The sequence below is a fragment of the Cnephaeus nilssonii genome (assembly GCF_951640355.1).
Source record: "Cnephaeus nilssonii genome assembly, chromosome: 18".
Taxonomy (NCBI): Eukaryota; Metazoa; Chordata; class Mammalia; order Chiroptera; family Vespertilionidae; genus Cnephaeus; species Cnephaeus nilssonii.
In genome coordinates, this window is record NC_137089.1 from 28,797,440 (window position 1) to 28,819,210 (window position 21,771).

Below are 21,771 nucleotides of genomic sequence, written 5' to 3' on the forward strand. Positions count from 1 at the left end.
ATCTCTCTGGAATTCAACAAAAACTGGTACCAATAGCCCTGGCCGATTTGGCTCAGTGGATAGAGCATCAGCTTGCGGACTGAAGGGTCCAGGGCACTACCTCAGTTGCAGGCTCCATCCCAGCCCTGGTTGGGGTGCATGTGGGAGGCAACCAATCAATGTGTCTTTCTCACACTGATGTTTTTCTCTGTCTCTTCCCCTCCCTTCCACTCTCTCTAAAATTCAATGGAAAAATATCCTCAGGTGAGGATTAACCAAAAAATAAAAATAAATAAAACTGGTAACAATACATTCCTTCCCAAACTTCCCAGAAATTTGCATGACAAATTGTTGTGAGAATCAGACTGAGTTGTATATGCACTCCTTCAGCCAATCAAGGTCCCATATCAGAATATCTGATGGAATGCAGAGTTGTTTATTATTCTAATGAGAATACAAAGTACAAATTTTTTCTACAAAAAAAGTTCAGGAACTTTAAAAGTATCATATACTTTAAAACAGTAATTTCCCGTCTAGAAATCTATTCTAAGAAGATTTTCAGAAATGCAAAAAAGGATAAAAGACTAAATATACACAATATAACACTTTTTCCAAAATTAACAAAGAAAACTGGGAGTTACTCAAAAACTTTCCAATAAAAAAAAGGATCTGTAGTTAAATTATGATGGGAAACTTCAATGGAATATCATGTACTCATTAAAAAACATTTCTAGAATTTTTAATGACATGGGGAAGTTTTCATGATATAACGTTTACATCAATCACCTGACTGCCTTCAGTTTGAAGCATTTCTTGCTTCTCCTCAGGACTTCTTTTCATTTCAAACCTTTGAATGAATTCACAATCTTCAGCAGAAATCATCTGTCCCCTAGAAAGTAAGAACAAGTTGTTTTTGTTCAGTAAGAGTTGAATAGCCACTATGAGGAATTTCAGACTTTCTCCTCTCTCCTTAGTAGTAGGCATGAGGGTTGACACACGGGCCCTGTCATCAAAGAGACCTGAGTTCAAAGCCCAGTTCCACCACTTACTGATCATGTGACCTCTCTGGGAGTGAGTTAATTTACCTGCAAAATGGCAACAATAACCACATGGCTTTTAAGGGATTGAACTGCAGAAGAAATTACACAATTCACATGGGGTGGTTAGTACAATGCCTGGCCCATAGTAATAACTTAATAACATGCCACCTCTTAGCACTACTCAAAGCCTCACCTTTAGTCCCCTCCCAAGCCAAACAATTTACTTGGCCCTCTAATTCATCAAGACTAAAGATACTTTAATATACACTTCTACTATTAATTTTCTCCAGCATACTCTTTTCCTCCAGACTCAGGAAAATGTGATCCTCCTCCTCTCGGAAAAAAAATAACTTCTCCCTCCTGACCCCTGTCCTCCCAGCAATCACCCTACACTATCCTGTGTCCTCCTACTTCAGGGATCCCTTCGTCAATGGATCTGTACTCTTCAAGGTGTGCAGGAGGCAGCCGATTGATGATTCTCTCTCATCATTGATGTTTCTATCTCTCTCTTCCCCTCCCTTACTCTCTGAAATCAATACAAACATATTTTTTAAGAATTATGTGAAAGAGTATGTTATTTACCAAGTATGTTACTCCCATTTCCAAACACTCATCTCCACCACTTTCCAACAAGTACTCTGCTCATTTATGATAGAATCAGCCAATATTAATTGGCAGCCTACTATATGCCAGATACCTTTAAGAATAGGCAACATAGTAATAAATTAGACATCCCTCTTTGTGCTTGCATTCCAGAGGGGAAAATATACAAAGACAAAAATAAATACTTTAAAAAAAAATACACACACACCATCATAATGCCAGAATTGTAAACACTATGAAAAAAAACTAAGGCCAGTAAGAAGCTAGAAAATAACATATTTTAGTTGCATTTCAGAGAAGGCCTTTCTGAAGTTACCTGCACAGACAACTGAATGAACTGACTTAATGAGCCAAGTAATCTGGGGAGGAACTTCCAGAGAGACAGAAGTGCCAGTCCAAAGACCTTGGAGCAGCAATTAGCTTGCTGTGTGAAAAAGAGCAAGAACGGCAGAGTACTAGTAAGCTAGAGGGTTTGAGCAGTGGGACCTGATCTGATTAATATGTTTTGAAATGACTCTCATCTCACACCTATGTAAAGAACTGCTGCTTTGGGAGAACAGTTAAAGCGGAGCCACCCACCCGGTGAACTCTAACAAGAGAGCACATGAGATGTGATGACAGCCTGCACTGGAACGAGAGAAAGATGGTCAGATCCGGGACGTGTTTTGGATGTACAACTAAATGAATCTGTTAATGTATGGGATATGGGTTGTTAGGAAAATAGAAGAGTCAAGATGACTCCTGGGTTTTTGACCTACGAAACTGGTGAATGCAGGTGCCGCAAACTGGCCCGTAGCAGCCTGCAGGGAGCCACACCAAACTACCGACAGCCCCCAGCACTGCAAGTTCTTCCTACTCTCAGCTCCCCGCCTGGGTTTCCGCCACAGCAGCCCCCAGCTCCTCTGCTTAGACAACTCCAAGTATCTTGATGTGTTCTGTGAAGACGTCACCACTGCTCCCAGGCCACTATGTGCTCCCTCTTTTCTTGTGTGAGAAAACCTTATATAATCTCTCCATTTTAATGCTTACCACATTTATTATTTAATTTTTTAGTTAAAGGCTTGTTTCTTTATTAAACTTTAATATGAAGAGGAAGGACAATATTTTATGATTCGCATATTCTCAGGATATAGTTTTACTGGATTCTAGTTTGACTGGAATATAGCCACACCTATTCCTTTATCAGTCAAACTTCAGTTCTCAAACATCTCCCATCTCGAACAATTCAGTTCTCGACCAAGATGTTCATGGAAAAATGTCTTGGTTGTTGAATAAAACTTCGGTTCTCAACCCAACAACCCTCAAGTGACAAAGAAGAGAATGCATGAATATGAGTCAGTTTACTGCTACACCTCAAGTTGTTAACATCTCAGGAAATTGTCCTGTGAATATTTTCATGGTTTTTTGCTTTTGTTGCTGTTTATTATTATTAAATACTAGAGGTCTGGTGCATGAATTCATGCACGGGTGGGGTCCCTTGGCCTGGCCAGCGATCGGGGCCTATTGGGGCAGTCTCAACCAGTCCCAATCAGGGCCGGCTGGCTGAGGGGAAGGGACCTGGGGAGATTGGCCGGCCACGGGAGGTTGGCTATGGGAGCGCACTGACAACCAGGGGGCAGCTCCTGTGTTGAGCATCTGCCCCCTGGTGGTCAGTGCGCATCATAGCGACCGGTCAAGCTGTCGACGGGTCGTACCGGTCACTTAGGCTTTTATATATATAGATAGTAAATCACCATGGTAAGTTATAGGAGCAAAATAAAAAGGAAAGTTATGAGAACAATAGAGCTTTAAAAAGAAATAATTGCAAAGTATGATAGAAGTGTCCATGTGTCTGATCTGGCTACTGAGTATGGCAAGGTAAAATCTATGATTAGCACAATTTTAAAACAAAGAGGCCATCAAGAGTGCTGATTTTGCTAGGTGTGTGAAAGTGCTCGCAAAACAATAATTACAGGCAATTTAAGAGGCATAAAAATTAATGTTGATTTGGATAAATGAAAAGCAGTTAGCCAGTGACAGCATTTCGAAGGCAATGATATGTGAAAAAGCAAAGATGCTGCACACGAACCTCCTGAAAGACACCCCTGAAATGAGTGCTGGAAGTGATTGGTTTAAGGCCAGTAGGGGGTGGTTCAATAAATTTAGGAAAAGAGGTGGCATTTTTAAGAAAAGTGTAGTGAGGCATGGGGAGGCTGCCAGTTCTAACAAAGTAGCTGCTGATAATTTTGTGACAGAATTTCAAGAATACATAGAGGCCAAGGGATTTGTTCCCCAACAAGTATTCAAGTGTGATGAGACAGGCCTCTTCTGGAAGAAAACACCAAAGAAGACCTACATTATACAGGAGGAGAATTCACTGCCAGGACATAAGCCAATGAAGGACCGGCTGACGTCAGTGCTGTGTGGGAATGCAAGTGGGGACTTCTAAAGGAAGCCTCTACTCATTTACCTTTCTGAATACCCGTGAGTTTTCAAGAAAAAATAATGTCATGAAAAACAAGTGGAATGTGATGTGGAGAGCTAATAGCAAAGCCTGGGTAAACAGTGAGTGGATTCATGAATTGTTTGCCCCAAGTGTGAAGAAATACCTCTGGGAAAAACAATTGCCATTCCAGGCACTTCTCATAATGGACAATGCTCTTGCCCATTTCCAAGGCTTGGAGGCCAAGGTGGTGGAAGAGGACAGCTTCCTCACTGTTCTAGTGGAGCAAGGGGACAAAAGAGAGAAAGAACCCAGAGGAACAGCTACCTGGTGTCTTTATGAAAGGGGACTCCCCTTCCAAACAATAACATCCCTCCATCCCTCCTCTCCACATTCAGTCATCAACAGCTCTCAGCATTAAAGGTAAGTTCTAGTGTGTATGTAAATTTTCATTTTTTACTGTACATTTCATTTCCTTTTTGTTAAATTTTTATTTATATTTCATGTCCTTTGTTAAATTTTCATTTATATTTCATACTAGAGGCCCGGTGCACGAAATTCATGCACGGGGAGGGGGGGGTCCCTCAGCCCAGCCTGCACCCTCTCCAATCTGGGACCCCTCAAGGGATGTCCGACTGCCCGTTTAGGCCCGATCAGGCCTAAACGGGCAGTCAGACATCCCTCTCACAATCCAGGACTGCTGGCTCCCAACTGCTCGCCTGCCTGCCTTCCTGATTGCCCCTAACCGCTTCTGCCTGCCAGCCTGATCACTCCCTAACCACTCCCCTGCCAGCCTGATTGATGCCTAACTGCTCCCCTGCCAGCCTGATTACCCCTAACTGCCCTCCCCTGCAGGCCTGGTACCCCCCAACTGCTCTCCCCTGCAGGCCTGGGTCCCCCAAAACTGCCCTTCCCTGCAGGCCTGGTACCCCCCAACTGCTCTCCCCTGCAGGCCTGGGTCCCCCCCCCAACTGCCCTTCCCTGCAGGCCCAGTAGCCCCCAACTTCCCTCCTCTGCCAGCCTGGTCACCCCTAACTGCCCTCCCCTGCAGGCTTGATCGCCTCCAACTGCCCTCCCTTGCAGGCTTGGTCCCTCCCAACTGCCCTCCCCTGCTGGCCTGATCTCCCACAACTGCCCTCCCTTGCAGACCTGGTCCCTCCCAACTGCCCTCCCCTGCTGGCCATCTTGTGGTGGCCATCTTGTGTCCACATGGGGGTAGCCATCTTGTGTGCTGGAGTGATGGTCAATTTGCATATTACTCTTTTATTAGATAGGATAGAGGCCTGGTGCACCGGTTGGGGCCAGCTGGTTTGCCCTGAAGGGTGTCCCGGATCAGGTTGGGGGTTGCCTTGGGGTGTGGAGTGGCCTGGGCGAGGGGCCTGTGGGGGTTTGCAGGCCAACCACGCCCCCCGGTGACCCAAGCGGAGGCCCTGGTATCTGAGATTTATTTATCTTCTATAATTGAAACTTTGTAGCCTTGAGCAGAGGCCAGGGCTGCAGGAGCTTGGCTTCCTCCATTGCTAGGGAAACCCAAGCCTCCTGCTCCCTCTGTGGCCGCAGCCATCTTTGTTGGGTTAGTTTGCATACTCACTCCTGATTGGCTGGTAGGCGTGGCTTGTGTGTCGTGGGTACGGTCAATTTGCATATTGCTCTTTTATTAGATAGAATCCTTTTTGGGGTTTTTTTGTTGTTTTTTTTTTTTTAATTTCTTTATTGATTAAGGTATCACATATTTGTCCTCATCCCCCCAGGATCCTTTTTGTTTTTAAAGTGTTTTTTTATAGATCCGTGGTCGGCAAACTGCGGCTCGCGAGCCACATGCGGCTCTTTGGCCCCTTGAGTGTGGCTCTTCCACAAAATACCACGGCCTGGGCGAGTCTATTTTGAAGAAGTGGCATTAGAAGAAGTTTAAGTTTAAAAAATTTGGCTCTCAAAAGAAATTTCAATTGTTGTACTGTTGATATTTGGCTCTGTTGACTAATGAGTTTGCCGACCACTGTTATAGATTAAATGGTATAGACATGTACTATATATAAGAAAGGTTAAAGCAGGGAATCATTGTGATCTGGAGTGACTTAATTCAATTTACATTATTTCTAATGGGAAAAATGATTACATTTTCAAATAAATAGCTTCTCGAATAGCCTTTCAGAATGAATTAAGTTGGGGAACCGAGGTTCCATTGTCTGTACTGTCTAGGTGAAGGATAAAGAAAGGTCCGATCAAATGTAAATACATTTTTTAAACAATGTATCTTCATAATAACATGTTAATTTGTGAGGGATGAAGCATTATTATATTATTATAGCTTCCTGACATTGGGTAACTCTCCCACAGGTTTTATTTTATCAGAATATAATGTGATGTAAGATTCACTGATAATTCATATGTTGTATCCAGCCCCTACTAATCTGTAAGCTCTTTAAGGGAGGCACATTTCACACCCACTGGTGTCCCTACAACCAACAGCTTGACAGCAGGCACACAGTTAACATTTGGTGAACATGTGTGCGCAGACATACTAATACAGAGCAGAGGAGTTTTAGAAAAGAAATTCATGAGATGGACAACTGAGTAACAGACAGAAAATAGGAAAAAGGGATAATCCAACTTATAAAGTTGGAACAAGAGGAAAAGAAGGGAAAGCAATTAAAAATCTCCATGTAACTAAAAACGTTCCAAATTCCAACACTACACAACTTCTGCCAGTCAGCCAGTGCTTTATGCTCAACAGCAACATTATTCTATTTAGGTTATAAACAGAATCAGGCTTTATAAACATGAAACTCATTGTGCTCTAGTCTAAATATACTCCGAAATAAAATTAGGACACAGAGCTCACAATCCTAATTTTACAGGGAATTTAAACAATTACACAGATACAGGTGAACAAAGGAAACATCAGAAAGTCCCTCCTCCTGCTGCCCTGGAGTCTGTAGGCCTACAATAATCCATTCCCTTCCAAGAAGCCAGAAGTCAGCCTGGATTCTTTTTCATCCTCACACATCAAATTAATCACAAAGACTTTCTCAAATCTATCCAATTCTATGCATACCAAGAACCCGAATACTGCCACAGTGTCTCCCTAGCTCTGGGCTTATTATCCCCAAATCTATCCTCTACATTGTCAGTAGAACAATCCAACCAAAAGGTAAATCTGATCATCTAACTCCCACTTTACACACTTCAGCTGTTTCTAATAACCACAACAGTAATTTTATTTTTAATATATTTTTATTGCTTATAGTATTATAGATATCTCCCATTTCCCCCTCCCCTTTACCCCCTTCCTCCCAACCCCTACCCACCCTCACAGATCTTCACTACACTAATGGCCCATGTCCATGGGCTATGCATATAAGCATGTAAGTTCTTTGCTTTTTTCTTCTCTCATCCCTCCAACCCCACATTGAGGTATGTCAGTCTGTTCCATTCCTCCATGCTTCTAGTCTTATTTTGTTGGTCAATTCATTTTGTTCATTAGATTCCACAAATAAGTCTACTAAGTGTGGTCTCAAAAGATGACTCTAAGACATACACTCCTACCTCCATTCAATCATCACTTTTATCTGTTTTACATGCTGAGCTTCCTTATTGAACTTCACAACAACTATGGATTTCACAGCTTAAGAATCAGCTTGAAAAGCACTGACAGAATCAAATCCAAACTCCTTCTGATAGCCCACAGGACCTTCCGATTGGCTCCTGCTGCCTCTCCGGCCTCAGCTCTCCCCATAGCCTGTTTCCAAAACATGAATTATTCCCCACCCAGAATGCTATTTTTAATTCCCTACCTTTGAAAATCCCCTTCAGGAAAACTTCCTAGAGGTAGGATGAGCTGTTCTTTTTCTGTGCATTCATCATTCTCTGTGCACTTTTCTATTAACCCAATTAACATACTAAATTAAAATTATCTGTTTAAATATCTGACTTTCCTCATAAATTATGAGTTTAGCCCCAAAGCCCAGGAAAATGCCTCAAACTTGGCAGTTAATAAATATTTGATAAGTGATGAGATTAACAGAACTAAACGGATCATTTTTGTACACTGTATAACCTTTCAATAAAGCAAACTGCTAAATATACTAGTAAACCTAAAGATTCCTCACATTATTTTTCAAAATGTATATGCAAATCTAAAGTGAATTTCCTAATAACTCACTGTTATAAATATATCAGAGTAAACAGATATGAAGTAAAGTCAATATGATAAAATATGGTCAAGAATAAATGAACACTTATGTTACAGATAAATACAGAACAACAGCATTTAAGTCTTAATATACACAAGAAGGAAGGGGAAAAACTGAAATTTACTGCGAGTGTATTCAACATACTAATGCTTGTATTCTACTGTGCTAATACTTTAAGTACATTATTTCAGAAAAATAAAAACTTGTGGTATATGTATCCCCATTTCAGATTTACTTTAATGAACCTCAAGAAGAGATTTGCCTAAGATCACCAAACTAGTACACAGAACCAGAAGGCAAACCCAGGTCTTGAACTCAAACATCTACGCTTTTTACTAGCTGTATGAACTATTCTGCAACACCATCTGTCCCCACACTGATCACCAAGGCACACTGAGCCCGCAGCAGGCTCTGCACATTATCCTCTTCCTCCCTCCATAGTCCATGAATGCTCATCCCATGGTTTCTCACTCACTAAAAAAGCACAACTTTCCAGACAGAGGTCAAAAGCGCTCTGAGACGCTTTGCTCACTAGAGCCGCAAGCTCTAAGAAGGAAGTGTTTTCTTCCACATTTATTAGTATTTTTCCAATATTTCTCTCACAGAAGCATGACCATGAAAAAGTCTGATGCAAAAGCACATGATTACCCATGATTCACAGCAAATCCGTACTTACTGAAGGTAGGACAGCCAGTTCACTTTGTTCGCGCGAACTTCTGCAGCCTTGGCAGCAATGATGTTGGTTGGAACAGCAGCATCCACGGCACCACGGATATCCATTTTCGTCATCTAAATTTTATGCTCTTGGAAGTTTTCCAACAATTTTGCTGTAAGGTAAAACCAGAATACTAGATGTTATTATTTTTTAACAACTACTACAATTATTAATAATAATATCATTATCACCTTCATCTCTCCAGGCATTCAACACATATATTAAATATCATTAATGTTAATATTATTATACTTCAAATCTTGTCCACCAATTATAAGCTGCTCCATAAAAGCGCTCTCTATAGGTCTGTACTTTTCCAGGAAAGGTTTTTCTTAATTACTGGCACAATGTCGCGGTAAGATTTGTAAAGTAACCATTGAAGAAATTGACATCAGAAATCATGCTTAAATAGAATAGGCATACAAAATAGTAAAGTATTTTAATTGTATACAATTGGGATCAACTCGCCTCCTCTGACAGAAGAAAAATAAGAACCTGCAAAGTACAGTTAGGATCAATTATTTTATTTACATAAGCATTATTTTTTGCAATGACATATGAAAACGCTGTAAGTCCTTTCTTAAATTCTCATTCGAATTAAAATAACCAACGTGGGAATGCAATTTCTTAGAAGATAGCGCTTGATTTTTTTTCAACCAAAGTTCACGGTATTTTCAAAATCAACTTTAGGAGAAATTTTTGGAACAAATACCAATTACATCTTAGGTACAGCCAACAATGGGAGTCTAGTCTGACGACAAGAACCTACAATCATGAGCCTTTTAAGTAATTCTCACACCCAAACGAACAGATAAAAGTTTAAGCCTGATTTTATCACGACACAAAACACTGAGGTTCCTTTTCATAAAACATAAGCTCACGCTTATATACAGAGAAGCGAAAAGGGCCCCAATGCCCTCAGTCAGGTTGGAACTTAATCTCTACATCTGAGGGCTGCTGCCTAAACAAGCAAGAGCGAGGTGGCCTGGCAGGGCCCAGGCAGAAACTGGCTCCTTCCGGCCCAACCTGCGGCCCTGGGACCAGGCGGACCCAGCCCGGCGGCCCGTCCAGGGGAGGCTGCGGGTGTCTCCGCGCGGTCATCGAAGCCCCCGGACAACTCGGACCTCCAGCTGGACAGGGCGGTGGCCCATCCCGGGGAGCGCATTCCTTTCATCCATCCTCCTCCCCTCCCCTGCCCGCCCTTTGGGTTCCCGGCCCCCGCGGGGAAGGCTCTGCAGGTTCCTAAACTGGTGCAGGCCCCAAAGGAAAGAAGCCAGGACCCCGGGACCCCGGGACCCCGGCACCGGAGGGGGCGGAGGGCCTGGGCGGTGGGACAGCAGCGCGCACCGGGGGCTCTGGGGAAGCCGCGGGGTCGCCTCACTTGGGCAGGTGTCCCCAAGGAAACGAGCGGAGTGCGGCCTTACTGCGCGAACCCTGGGGGAGCCCACAACGCACCCGAAGGCGGCTGGGAGGGGGCGGCGGTCCGGGTGTCGGGGCCCCGCCGAGCTGGGGCGCCGAGTCGGAACCTCTCCGGCGGGTCCGGAGGCCTGAGCGACGGCGGGAGACTCGGGCGCCGGGGAGTGAAGAGGTCCCACCACCGCGGAGACGTTGAGGGCAGCGCAGGCAGCAGGCAGCCGGCAGCCGGGGTGGCGGCAGTCGAATGACAGGAGTGCCGGTCACGTGAGCAGAGGCATGTGACCACCCGGAAGGCGGAAGCCGGGAGGGTTCAAAACAGCAGCCGAGGGGCGGGCGCTTAGGAGGGAATTGCTCCGATCAGGTTGCTGCGCTCAAAAGGGTCCTAAGACAGGCCACCTCCCCTGACCCTCACCGCCAGCCCGGACTGGCCTGTCCCGAGGGAGGGGATGGGGGGGACCCGAAACCCAGCAGGCCGCTCCGGTGCCAGGGTACCCGCTGGAGCCCGAGAACCAGGCCAAAACTCGTTTATCACATATATATTATTATTATCACAATTACTATTACTATTATTTATTATTATTATTATTATTATTATTATTATTATTATTATTATTATTATTATTTTAGAGCGGAAGGGAAAGGAAGAGAGAGATGGAAACATCAATGATGAGAATCATTGATTGGCTGCCTTCTGCACCCCCCCACACCCAGGACCAAGCCTGAAATCCAGGCAGTGCCCTGACCTGGAATGGAACTGTGACCTCCTGTTGGCAAAACTCGTTTATCTTAACCGTCATTCTTTTCAAAAGTTTAATTCAGTGCTTTTAGATAGATTGACTTTCATTTGGATTTAACAGGTCAGTGAAGCAGGTGTTCTTGATTGTATGTGAACCTGATGCTGAGACGTGGGTCATAAAAGTTATCTTGCCCTGGGGTTGCAGGTTTAGCCAACAATGAATGTTCCATGCAATATTGGCGATTATACTAAAGAAAAATAATTCGTGTTGCCCTGGCCAGTGTGGCTTAGTTGGCTCTCGTGCGCTGGGAGGTTGCCAGCTTGATATCCAATCAAAGGCACAGCCCTGTTTTCGGATACCTGGTAGGGGGCATGCAGGAGGCAGCCAATGGCTGTTGCGCTCTCACATTGATGTTTCTTTCTCCCTCTCCCTTCTTCTCTCTCTAAAAATCAATAAATTATTCTTTAAAAAATAATGATGATAAAAAAATAATAATGATGATGATGATGATTGTTTGTCTTCCTTTTGTTATATTGTATGAGTTCTTTATATATTTTGGAAAGTAATCCCTTATCTGTGGTAACATTGGCAAATATGTTCTCCCATACAGTGCGTTCCCTTTTCATTTTGTTGGCCGTTTCTTCTGCTGTGCAGAAGCTTTTTATTTTGATGTAGCCACATTTGTTTATTTTTTCCTTTGTTTCCCTTGCCCTAGGAGATGTTTCAGCAAACATATTGCTATAAGAGATGTCTGAGATTTTTGCAGCCTATGCTTTCTTTTTGGAGTATTCTAAATATGAAATATGCCATTGGTATTTTCATAGGGATTGAGTTGAATCTATAGACTGCTTTAGGTAGTATGGACATTTTAATGGTGTTAATTTTTCCAATCCATGAACAAATTCTTCCATTTGTTTGTATTTGCCTCTATTTCTTTTTTCTACTAATATGTCATGTAGAGAGAGTACAGGTCTTTTATCTCCTTAGTTAAATTTATTGCAAGGTATCTTTTTTTGTTGTTGTTGTTGCAATGATAAATGCGATTTTTAGTTTCTCTTTCTGAGAGTTCATTATTGGTGTATAAAAATGTCATCCATCAATTGCTGGATGTTAATTTTTTTTATCCTGCTACTTTGCTGAATTCATTTATTAAATCTAGTAGTAGTTTTTTAGTGGAGCCTTTTAGGGATTACTATGTACAATATCATGTCATCTGCAAATAACGACAGTTTCACTTCCTCCTTTCCAATTTGGATGCCTTTTATTTTTTCTTCTTGTCTGATTGCTATGGCTAGCACTTCCAGTACTATGTTGAATAAGAGTGGTGAAAATCGACACCCCTGTCTTGTTCCTGTTTTTAAGGGAAATGCTTTTGCCCATTGAGTACAAATATGAAGTACGATGTTACAAGCCAAATTTTACCTTAATCATTAGATGACTGGTTACTTCCTAAGAAATTTCATTTTAACTAATTCTACATGACAAATAAAAAGAGTGATAATCCTTGGCCTTAAGTTTGGGTCTGAGTTTAGAATACATTTCTAGCCACAAATCTGACTGGTACTAAAATGATGTTTTAAGAAACCTAAATAGATTAGGAAAACCATCTGCCCCTCAATTGCATAGCCCAAGATTGCCAAGTACTATTCCTTACCACACACTGCTAGTACAGAATTCTGCCAAGCAACCTATTTCCTTTATCATTATATACTAAGCAATATATCACTTGAATCATTTCAGTTTTGATTTAGGATTAAATTTTAATTAGGAATACATTACTACCTGTAGAGGGCAGTCCTAACATACCTAGACAGTCAAAATAGGAGGCCCTACCTGAAATAGAACACTACAGATCTGTGGATAAGCTGCTGATCCATAAAACAGATAATCCTTTGCTTGGATTTGTGTCACTTTCCAGGGCAGTCCCCAGGGAACTGAGAGAGAGCTCAGCATTAGCCAAATGAAGAGAAATAGAGGGGACCTTGGCTGGTGTTGTTAAAACCAGGCTCCAGGACTCATTTGGAGCCTTTATTGTAAAACCATGACCAGGCTTTCCCAAGATAACCAAGAATGCCTCCAGAAACATTTCTGCAGGCCATCCATGTGGAAGCCATTTCTGCCCCTGCAGAGGGCTGAGGCATATACTGCAAACATTCACCAAACCACCGAAAAAGAAGGGGCCACCAAGGCTGTGTATGATAGCAAGGTAAGACAATCTCCTCGATCCATGACCCTTTCTTGACAAGGAAAGAGTTTATCCATAAGGAATATAAAACCTAAGCAAGTTTCAGAGCCATTGCTCACTTTATCTTACTGATGTTATATCAAAGTTGTTTTCAAATTTTTCAAGAGAAACCCTAAGAACCTTGATGATAATTACCTGATCTGTGCAATTTTCTCCAACCTGAACAACTTCCCTTTACGAAGACAAATGACTGTTTATGTTTTGTTTGTTTGTTTCCGGAGATAATGTTTTAAAAAAGCAAGAAACTTTAACAAATTTTTATGTCTATTGCTATTAACCATTGAATATTTTTCTCTGATATTAAGGTTATATCTCATATAGTAATAAAAGAAAAAATTATAGACTGCTTTCTACAAAAATTGCTAGAGAAAAAAATTAATATACTAAAGAAGGAGCAAAAGAACATTAAGGCCCTAGCTGGTTTGGCCCTGCGGATAGAGTGTTGGCCTGTGGATTGAAGGTTCCCTGGTTTGATTCAGACCAAGGGCACATGCCTGGGTTACTGGCTCGATCCCCAGTGAGGGGCATGCAGGAGGCAGCCAATCAATGATTCTCTCTCATCATTGATGTTTCTATCTCTCTCTCCCTCTCCCTTCCTCTCTGAAATCAATTTAAAAAATAAAAAATAAAAAAATAAAGTAAGGTATATGTTTTAAAAAAAACATTAAGGAGCAAAGGGGTATTTTTCTTTAAATCATAGTTTCGAAAAGAGAATTCCCTAAGAATGAATTTCTACCACTAGATAACATTATTTCCCCAAAAAGAGTCAATTTTCCTGCTTAGTGTGGTGTGTATTTTTGCACAAAGTACAGATTAAGTCTGTAAATCCTCTTAACTATTAATAGAATTATCTCTTAGAAGGTTATTTGGTGTGGTGGGAAATGGGCATGTGTTAATGTCTAACAAATAATGAGCAGAGATCAGAATTAAGTGCTGCAAAATCATACTATAGCTAACCTGTCCAAATAACTGTAACACTAAAAAACTTACCTGTCCCTGTATTGTGGCTCATATCCTAATAAGAATCACTTATTTGCAAACTCTTTATTTAATTCTCTGGATCTGCCCTTTTCCCTCCATGTTATTTTAATTTTCATAAGAAGAATAAAAGTCTTTTATAATCATTAGGAAAATTTTTCTCTAGAACTACACTGACCTGTGCTTTTGAGCTTTCGGACATATGTGAACAAATAACACATGAATATCCACACACCCCTATTGTCACCTAAGCACAAGGTCTTCAGGAAACTAGAATGAAATGGGCTATCCTGGCCAAAAGTCCTTAAGGTAGAATTTGGAGGCTACTCTGAAGAAACAGACAGCAACAGGATACATATGTTGAGTGTGTGCATGTATATGTATAAAATATGTGCACACACATATAATTTCAAACTTCTAACTGTCTTGAGGGATATGCTCAAGCTGAATCATAGGCAAATGGATTGGGAAAGTATTTAAGAATCAGCAGTATATATGTTCATAGCAGCACAATTTACAATAGCTAAGATTTGGAAACAACCTAAGTGCCCATGGGCAGATGAGTAGATTAAAAAACGTTGGTACACCTACACAATGGAATACTACGCCGCTATAAAAAAGAAGGCACTTTTACCATTTGCAGCAACATGGATGGAACTGGAGAGCATTATGCTAAGCGAAATACTAGTAAGCCCGTCGGAGAAAGATAAATATCACATGACCTCACTCATATGTGGGATATAATGATCAACATAATTTGATGAACAAAAATAGATCCAGAGACAAATGGCAGAGGAGGGGGGTGTAGAGAGCAACCAAAGGACTTGTATGCATGCATATTAGCATAACCAATGGACACCGACACTGGGTGGTGGGGGCTTGCCCGGGGTGGGAATGGCTGGGGGGAAGGGGGGGGGTCCATCGGGGAAAAAGGAGACATATGTAAAACTGTAGACAATAAAAAAATAAAAACATAAAATAAAATAAAATAAAATAAAATAAAATAAAATAAAATAAATAATCAGCAGTATGCCTTCCCACAGTGTCCTGGAACCAACCATACTGCTGGCACTGGGCAATTTGAGCTGCCATCCTGACCTCATTAACTCAAGTAAACAGCTTCCAACCTGTACACCGCAGGTGGGAGCCGGCAGGAGTGATCCAGTTGGGATGCTACTGGCCTCTCCACTCAGTTTTGCCTTTAAAAAAATATTTTTATGTTGCATCTGAACTCAGATGCAACATATAAATGAGCATATCCCTCTTCTAGCAAATTTAAGCTTGGCAGAACTCTGTTCATTTTGATTCTGCTAATATCATTGAGTTCTCACTATCTGCAGAATCTTGGCCTAGGTTTTGAGAAAGAGAAAAATATGCTCCTCCCTCTCTACAGACTTACAATATATTGGGAAAGACAAACATAATGACATTCTCATCGCATCCTATTATCAAATTATTGGCATGACTCATGTCAATAATAAAGGATATCTATCATCATAATTACATTCTTTAAATCAGTATGGCAGTAAGAAATCAGGGATGAAATGTCAATATGGAGAAAGACCTAATGAAAGAGTAAAAGAGGTGAAATTTAAAGTAGACTTGATATAATGTCTAGGAAAATAGAGAAATGGACAGGGAGAATATGGGCTAACATGCATCGAGATGTCCAGGCCCCAGTGATAAAACCCTCCAAAAATCCTTCACCTAAGCCTAACACCTAATACAAAAATTAAACCAAAATAGTTCACAAACTTAAATGTACAACTTTATGTAAAACTATAAAACTTTTGGGGGAAAAAAATGATAGAAAATCTTTGTGACCTAAGGCTGGGCAGTTTTAGACATCAAAAGCAAAAATCCATAACGGAAAAAACTGGATTAATGAAAAATAAAAAATTTTGCTCTGCCAATGACCTTATCTAAGAGGATGAAAAGATAAGATACAGACTTCAAGATAATGTTGACAAACCCCATATCTGACAAAGGACTTGTATCCAGAATATATAAAGACCGCTTAAAACTTAAGAGTCAAAAAGCAAACAACAACCTAACTAAGAATATGGGCAAAAGACATGAACAGACATTTCCTCTAAGAGCATATAGAGATGGTAAATAAACACATGAAAGACTAATTAACATCATTAGCCACTAGAAAAACGCAAATTAAAACAACAGTGAAATATCAGTACATACCTAGCAGAATGGCAAAAATGAAAAATAGTGACAAAGCAAATGCTGGCACTAGAAAACCAAAAATGTCATGTGACTCACTTTATTGTCTGTAAACATATCTTAGAGATAAATCCACACAACTCCTCTGTTTATTCCCTATTTAGCAAAGTTCTGTGGGTGGGCCCCCACAGCAACTAAAAGTTTAGAGTCACCAGACACGCCCCCACCCCAGGGGACATAGGTGGACTGTGAAGCTTTTGTATGACTCCATCTGCTACCTTGAGTCAGGCCAGAGTGATCATCTGATAACCCAGACACACTGGGACGTGAATATTTTTGCCTATAAGTCATCAGTAAAAGTTGCTAGAGGTTGTGCAAAAATAGTTGAGCAAACTAAGACCAAATGGGATGAGTCAAACATTACTGGAAAGAAATGATGAAAGCAATTTCACACACATCTTCCAATTCTACAACAGATCTGCTCTCTCCACATCTGCAAGTTTAATTTAGCCCCATTTATTTAAGACTTTCCCCTGTGACCTTTTGCCCAGGAGGTCACATGTTGGCACGGACATACTTTTTGAAGTTGAAGAGCGAGCTTTATTCGCATCAGCACCTTCCAAGGAGGATATGCACTCAATTATATAGACACTTTTGTTGCTGGCTTGAAAAAATGAGCATATGATCAGCAAATAAAAGCCATGTCCTACTGCTTCCCTTTTTGTTTTTATCTTTAAAAAAATAAAAATAGCTGCAAGCTGACTGTTTTTAGCAACTTAATAGTGTCATTAAGGTCTATAAACTTCCCCTTTCCCTGAGCTGCAGCTTTAGAAAAGAAAGCCAGGCATCTTACATCATTTGCTGGCTCCTGGAGGAGTCCAGGCTTTGGAGGCGCATCGTTGTCCCTTGTGCATTCTTTACAACACTTGAGACAGGCAAGGTGAAGATGTGCAGGCTGTGAGGGACAGGAAACAAAGGAAGGTCTCCCAGGCACCATGCCCATTAGTCTGGGCCAAACTGGGATTTAAGAGAAGTCTTCCTCCTTCTCTCTGTCTCTTTCTCTCCCATCCCTCACCTTATCCACTTCCCCAACATCCCCAGGCATCACCAAGGCACCTCATTCTCTCATTCTGGCCTGGTTTTTCCCATTAGGAAAAAAAATAAAGTTCAAATTTATTTGCACTTAGATGTAAAAGAATTAATATTTTGTTCCTCACAAAATCTATGGAGAATGCTAATATTAGATCCAAAGGAATGAACTCCCAGCAGTGTAATTTGGGATATTTGAGCAGGTGAGAGGCCTGGTGTTTAGGGCTGTTTCTGGCCCTTTCTCAGAAGCCACACTCAAGCCTGGTCCAAGTCCCAGCCCCATCTGGCACTGGTTTCTACTATGGATCACTGAGAAGCTGCAGCATTCCTGGCATCCCCCTTCACCTCAAAGCCTCCTCTTTGTCCATGCAGTCTTGGCCAAAGGCCAGGTTGTAACTCTCCTTGGCACAGCCATCAGAAATTGGCTGGTTGTTAGATATATTAAATCACAAAGGAGAGGAAATCAGGGCAGCAAATGGCTCACTACATTTTCCAATTCCGTCTCAGTGAGTCAAGGTTCAGAGCTCACAGCCCTCCACCTCATACCCAGATGCAATAACCATCCTGAGGAACCCAAGAGCAAGATGGGCTCTTCTTCCCTAATACTTTTCAAAAAATATTTTATTTTTTTATTTTTTATTTTTAATAATTCTTTATTGTTGAAAGTATTACATATGTCCCCTCTTTTCCCCCATTGACCTTCTCTAGCCTGCCCCTGCCACCCACCCCCCCACGCCCTCACCGCCCCATTGTCTGTGTCCATGGGCCATGCATATATGCAAACAAGGTCCTTGGTTGTTTACCTCACACCTACCCACCCTCCCCCACCTTCCCTCCAAGATTCTGCACTCTGTTCCAGGCTTCCATGTCTCTGGATCCACTCCATTCATCAGTTTATTTTGTTACTTAGATTCCACATATAAGCAAGATCATGTGATACTTGTCTTTCTTTGACTAATACTTTCCCTAATATTTTTTACTTTTTTTAAATATAATTTTATTAAATCATTGATCAGCTGCCTCCTGCATGCCCCATACTAGAGATCAAGCCCTCAATCCAGGCATGTGCCCTGACCAGGAATCGAACTGTGACCTCCAGGTTCATAGGTCAACACTCAACCTCTGAGCCATGCAGGTTGGGCTCCCTTACTTTTTTTAGGAGCAAGACTGAAGGCAATGATAGGGTGGTAAATGGTGACATCTGGTGGAAATTCAAGCACTGCAGGATTTCAAACTGGTAAAAACTCGAGACTCAATTGTAACTAACTGAAATCTGATGACTTGAAAGCATCTTTTTTCAACCGAAAAAGTTCAGTAATGTGCATCCTTTCAGTTTGTATCCCAAATACAAATTGTCTCCGGAAAAAACGGCTTTTATAATTCAGATCCAAGTTGGGTTTAATTCTCTGAGTTTCGTTTTATCATCTATAAAATCAAGACAATAATACATACGTGTCACATATAATTTCGTTCGTTGTTGTTTTTAATCAGATATGTTGAATTTTTTTAAAAAGTCAATCTGCATCCAGGGATCCAGGCTTCCCATTCATCCTGCGCTGCTGTCCTGGGGAACCCCTGGAACCCCTGTGTTTGATTGGCAGTACATTTATCCCACAACAGTTGTTAGCCTAGTTAATTTTAACCTACAGGCAGGGCCTCAGGCCTACTGGGCACATGGGAAGAGCCCAGACAATATTGATTGGCCAATTGATTAGTAGCTAGAAATGCATTATTTCCCTGCTTTATTCCCACCATGTGGGTGAAACCTTAAAGATACTAATTTTTCTCATGACCTTTTTAAGCTACAATTATTATTAAGATCTTTCTTTAGCCAAATGTCTCCTGTGCCTTGAAGGAATTTAATGTTACAAATCCTGAAAGGCAGTACCAAACTCCATCTTCCTCAAGAAAAACGCCCCTTTTAAAATGCCAAGCAAAGCGATTTAATTCAGTCAAGTCCAACTCAAAGAAATCAATGACTGCCAACAAGTTCACCGGGGCAGCCAGGCCAGAGAGGGAGAAAGCTTTAGAACAACGGGCCGGCACAGCCTCAGTGAGGCTCACACAAAGCCCAGTTTATTAGGAACCCCTGGAAAAGCTACAAAGCCCATGCAGCCATCCTGAGCCCTGTCACAAACTGTCCAGTTTGGACAGAACAATGTCTTCCCTTGTTCTTGCCGTTTTGTTTGTTTATTTTTGTGCCCCACCAGCATGAAATTGGTGGATCTGTCACGGGGCTGATGGGAACAAATACAGTGCAGGCTCTTCAAGAAAGTCCTGCCCATGTTCCCTTTTGCATCAGGCCTCTTTCAACACCCATTTTACAAACCCCATTCCCATGAGGCTCGCACATGGAATGTGGCAGCTTCTATCCCACAGTTTCTTTCTTTTTATATATATATATATATATATATATATATATATATATATATATATATATATTTTATCATCTTTTAATTGTTCACTCCAATTACCAAAGTACACGCAGCCCCTTTTTAAGTGTGCATGATTCATATGAGAATATTCAATGGGTATACAATGAGCCTGTATTTATGTTTTAATATTCATTTATGAAATACTGTTTTGGCTTCACAGTTTTTATCTATTGGAATTTAAGAAGAGATAAGAATACAGTGTTTAAAATAATGTATTATTAAAAATCTTTTTTGTTATGGTCCAGCCAGCGAGGCTCAGTGGTTGAGCATCGACCTATGAACCAGGAGGACACGGTTCGATTCCCGGTCAGGGCACATGCCCAGGTTGTGGGCTCAATACCCAGTGTGGGGCCTGCAGGAGGCAGCCAATCAATGATGCTCTCTCATCATTGATGTTTCTATCTCTCTCTCTCCCCCTTCATCTCTGAAATCAATAAAAAATATATATTTTTACATCTTTTTGTTATGGAAAATTTCACATATACATAAAATGAAGAAAAATAGCATAATAAAACCCTCTGTATCCATTATCCAGCTTTAATAATTATCAACTCCAGATTATGTCCTTTCTAAGTTCATTCATATAACAAAATTTGAGTACACATTGTGTTGCAATACTGCTTCAGGCTTTTGAGAGACAGTTCTGAATAAGGAAAAGTTCTGATACTCACAGGGCTTAGAGTCTAAGGAGGAATCAGACACCACAATACAGTGTAGGAAGTGTTAGGCTAAGAAAAAAACACTGAGGCAGCTAAGCCAGCTTGGGAAAGGCTGCCGAAGGAAATGGCAGCCCAGCGAAGGCTTGAGGGCTAAGTAGGAGCTTGCCCTGGGAGAGAAGAGGAGGAGCAGATTGAGAAAGGGGTGTGCTTTGGGCAGAGGGAGCAGTTTTACAAAACAAAGTGCCTAGAATGAGAATGAACAAGAGGATTTCAGGAACTAAATGAACCTTAATATGATTGGAGCTTTGAGTACAGAGGAATAATGAGAAATGTGGGTAAGTAAACAGAGTGCAGATCAACAAATCAAGTAAAGGTCTTTATGCCATACTAAGTCCTGTAGAGAACTAAGGAGCCAATTCACATTTAGAGGGAGAAAAGTAACATGATCACATTTGCCTTTTGGAAAGATCACTCCATCTGCAGAATGGGGACAGGTTACAGTGGACATAGGCGCTGTGTAGGCTCAGGGCAGGAAGTGTTTAGAGAGGCTGCTGTGATTTAATTAAGAGAGCTGGGGAAGTCACCATGAGGATGTTGTTAAGTGCATGCTTGGGGAGGCAGGCTGTGCATGGAGCTCTCTCTGGGGGTTATCCTCTGCTGTAATAATCCCCTTCTCTGGAGATACAGAATGTTACAGAAGAAAGAACAAGATTTGAAGGTTCCTTAACCATACAAAAATAGAACTACCATTTGACTCAGCCATTCTATATCTGGGTATTTAGCCAAAAAAAAAAAAGAAAGAAAACACTAATTTAAAAAGATATATGCACCACTGTATTCACTGCAGCATTATTTACAATAGCCAAGATATAGAAGCAAACTAGGTGGCCATTGATAGATGAATGGATAAAGAAGATGTAAAATATACATATTATATATATATAAATTTATATATATAAATTCTATATCTACATTCCATTATATATACCACCTATATAATGGAATATTGCTCAGCAATAAAAAATAACAAAATCTTGCCATTTGCAACAATATAGATGGACCTAGAGAGACAGAGAAAGACAAAC

General features: G+C 41.2%; 2 protein-coding genes across 2 annotated transcripts in view; one reads left to right on the forward strand and one right to left on the reverse strand.

Annotated features, from left to right (window-relative positions):
- ATP6V1H (ATPase H+ transporting V1 subunit H) overlaps positions 1-10,616 on the reverse strand; it is a 78,170-nt gene extending 67,554 nt beyond the window's left edge. Inside the window, exons 1-3 of the mRNA XM_079796392.1 lie at positions 10,408-10,616; positions 8,914-9,064; positions 766-868 (exon numbers count right to left, since the gene is read on the reverse strand). Coding sequence (XP_079652518.1) covers positions 766-868; positions 8,914-9,026 — 216 coding nt within the window. The 5' untranslated portion in view covers positions 9,027-9,064; positions 10,408-10,616. The remainder of the gene's footprint in view (positions 1-765; positions 869-8,913; positions 9,065-10,407) is intronic.
- Positions 10,617-13,146: 2,530 nt separating this feature from the next.
- Positions 13,147-21,771, forward strand: part of RGS20 (regulator of G protein signaling 20) — a gene marked incomplete at its 5' end in the record, with an annotated part of 47,134 nt that continues 38,509 nt past the window's right edge. The window contains one exon of the mRNA XM_079795914.1: positions 13,147-13,311. Within this exon, the coding sequence (XP_079652040.1) occupies positions 13,147-13,311 (165 nt within the window). The remainder of the gene's footprint in view (positions 13,312-21,771) is intronic.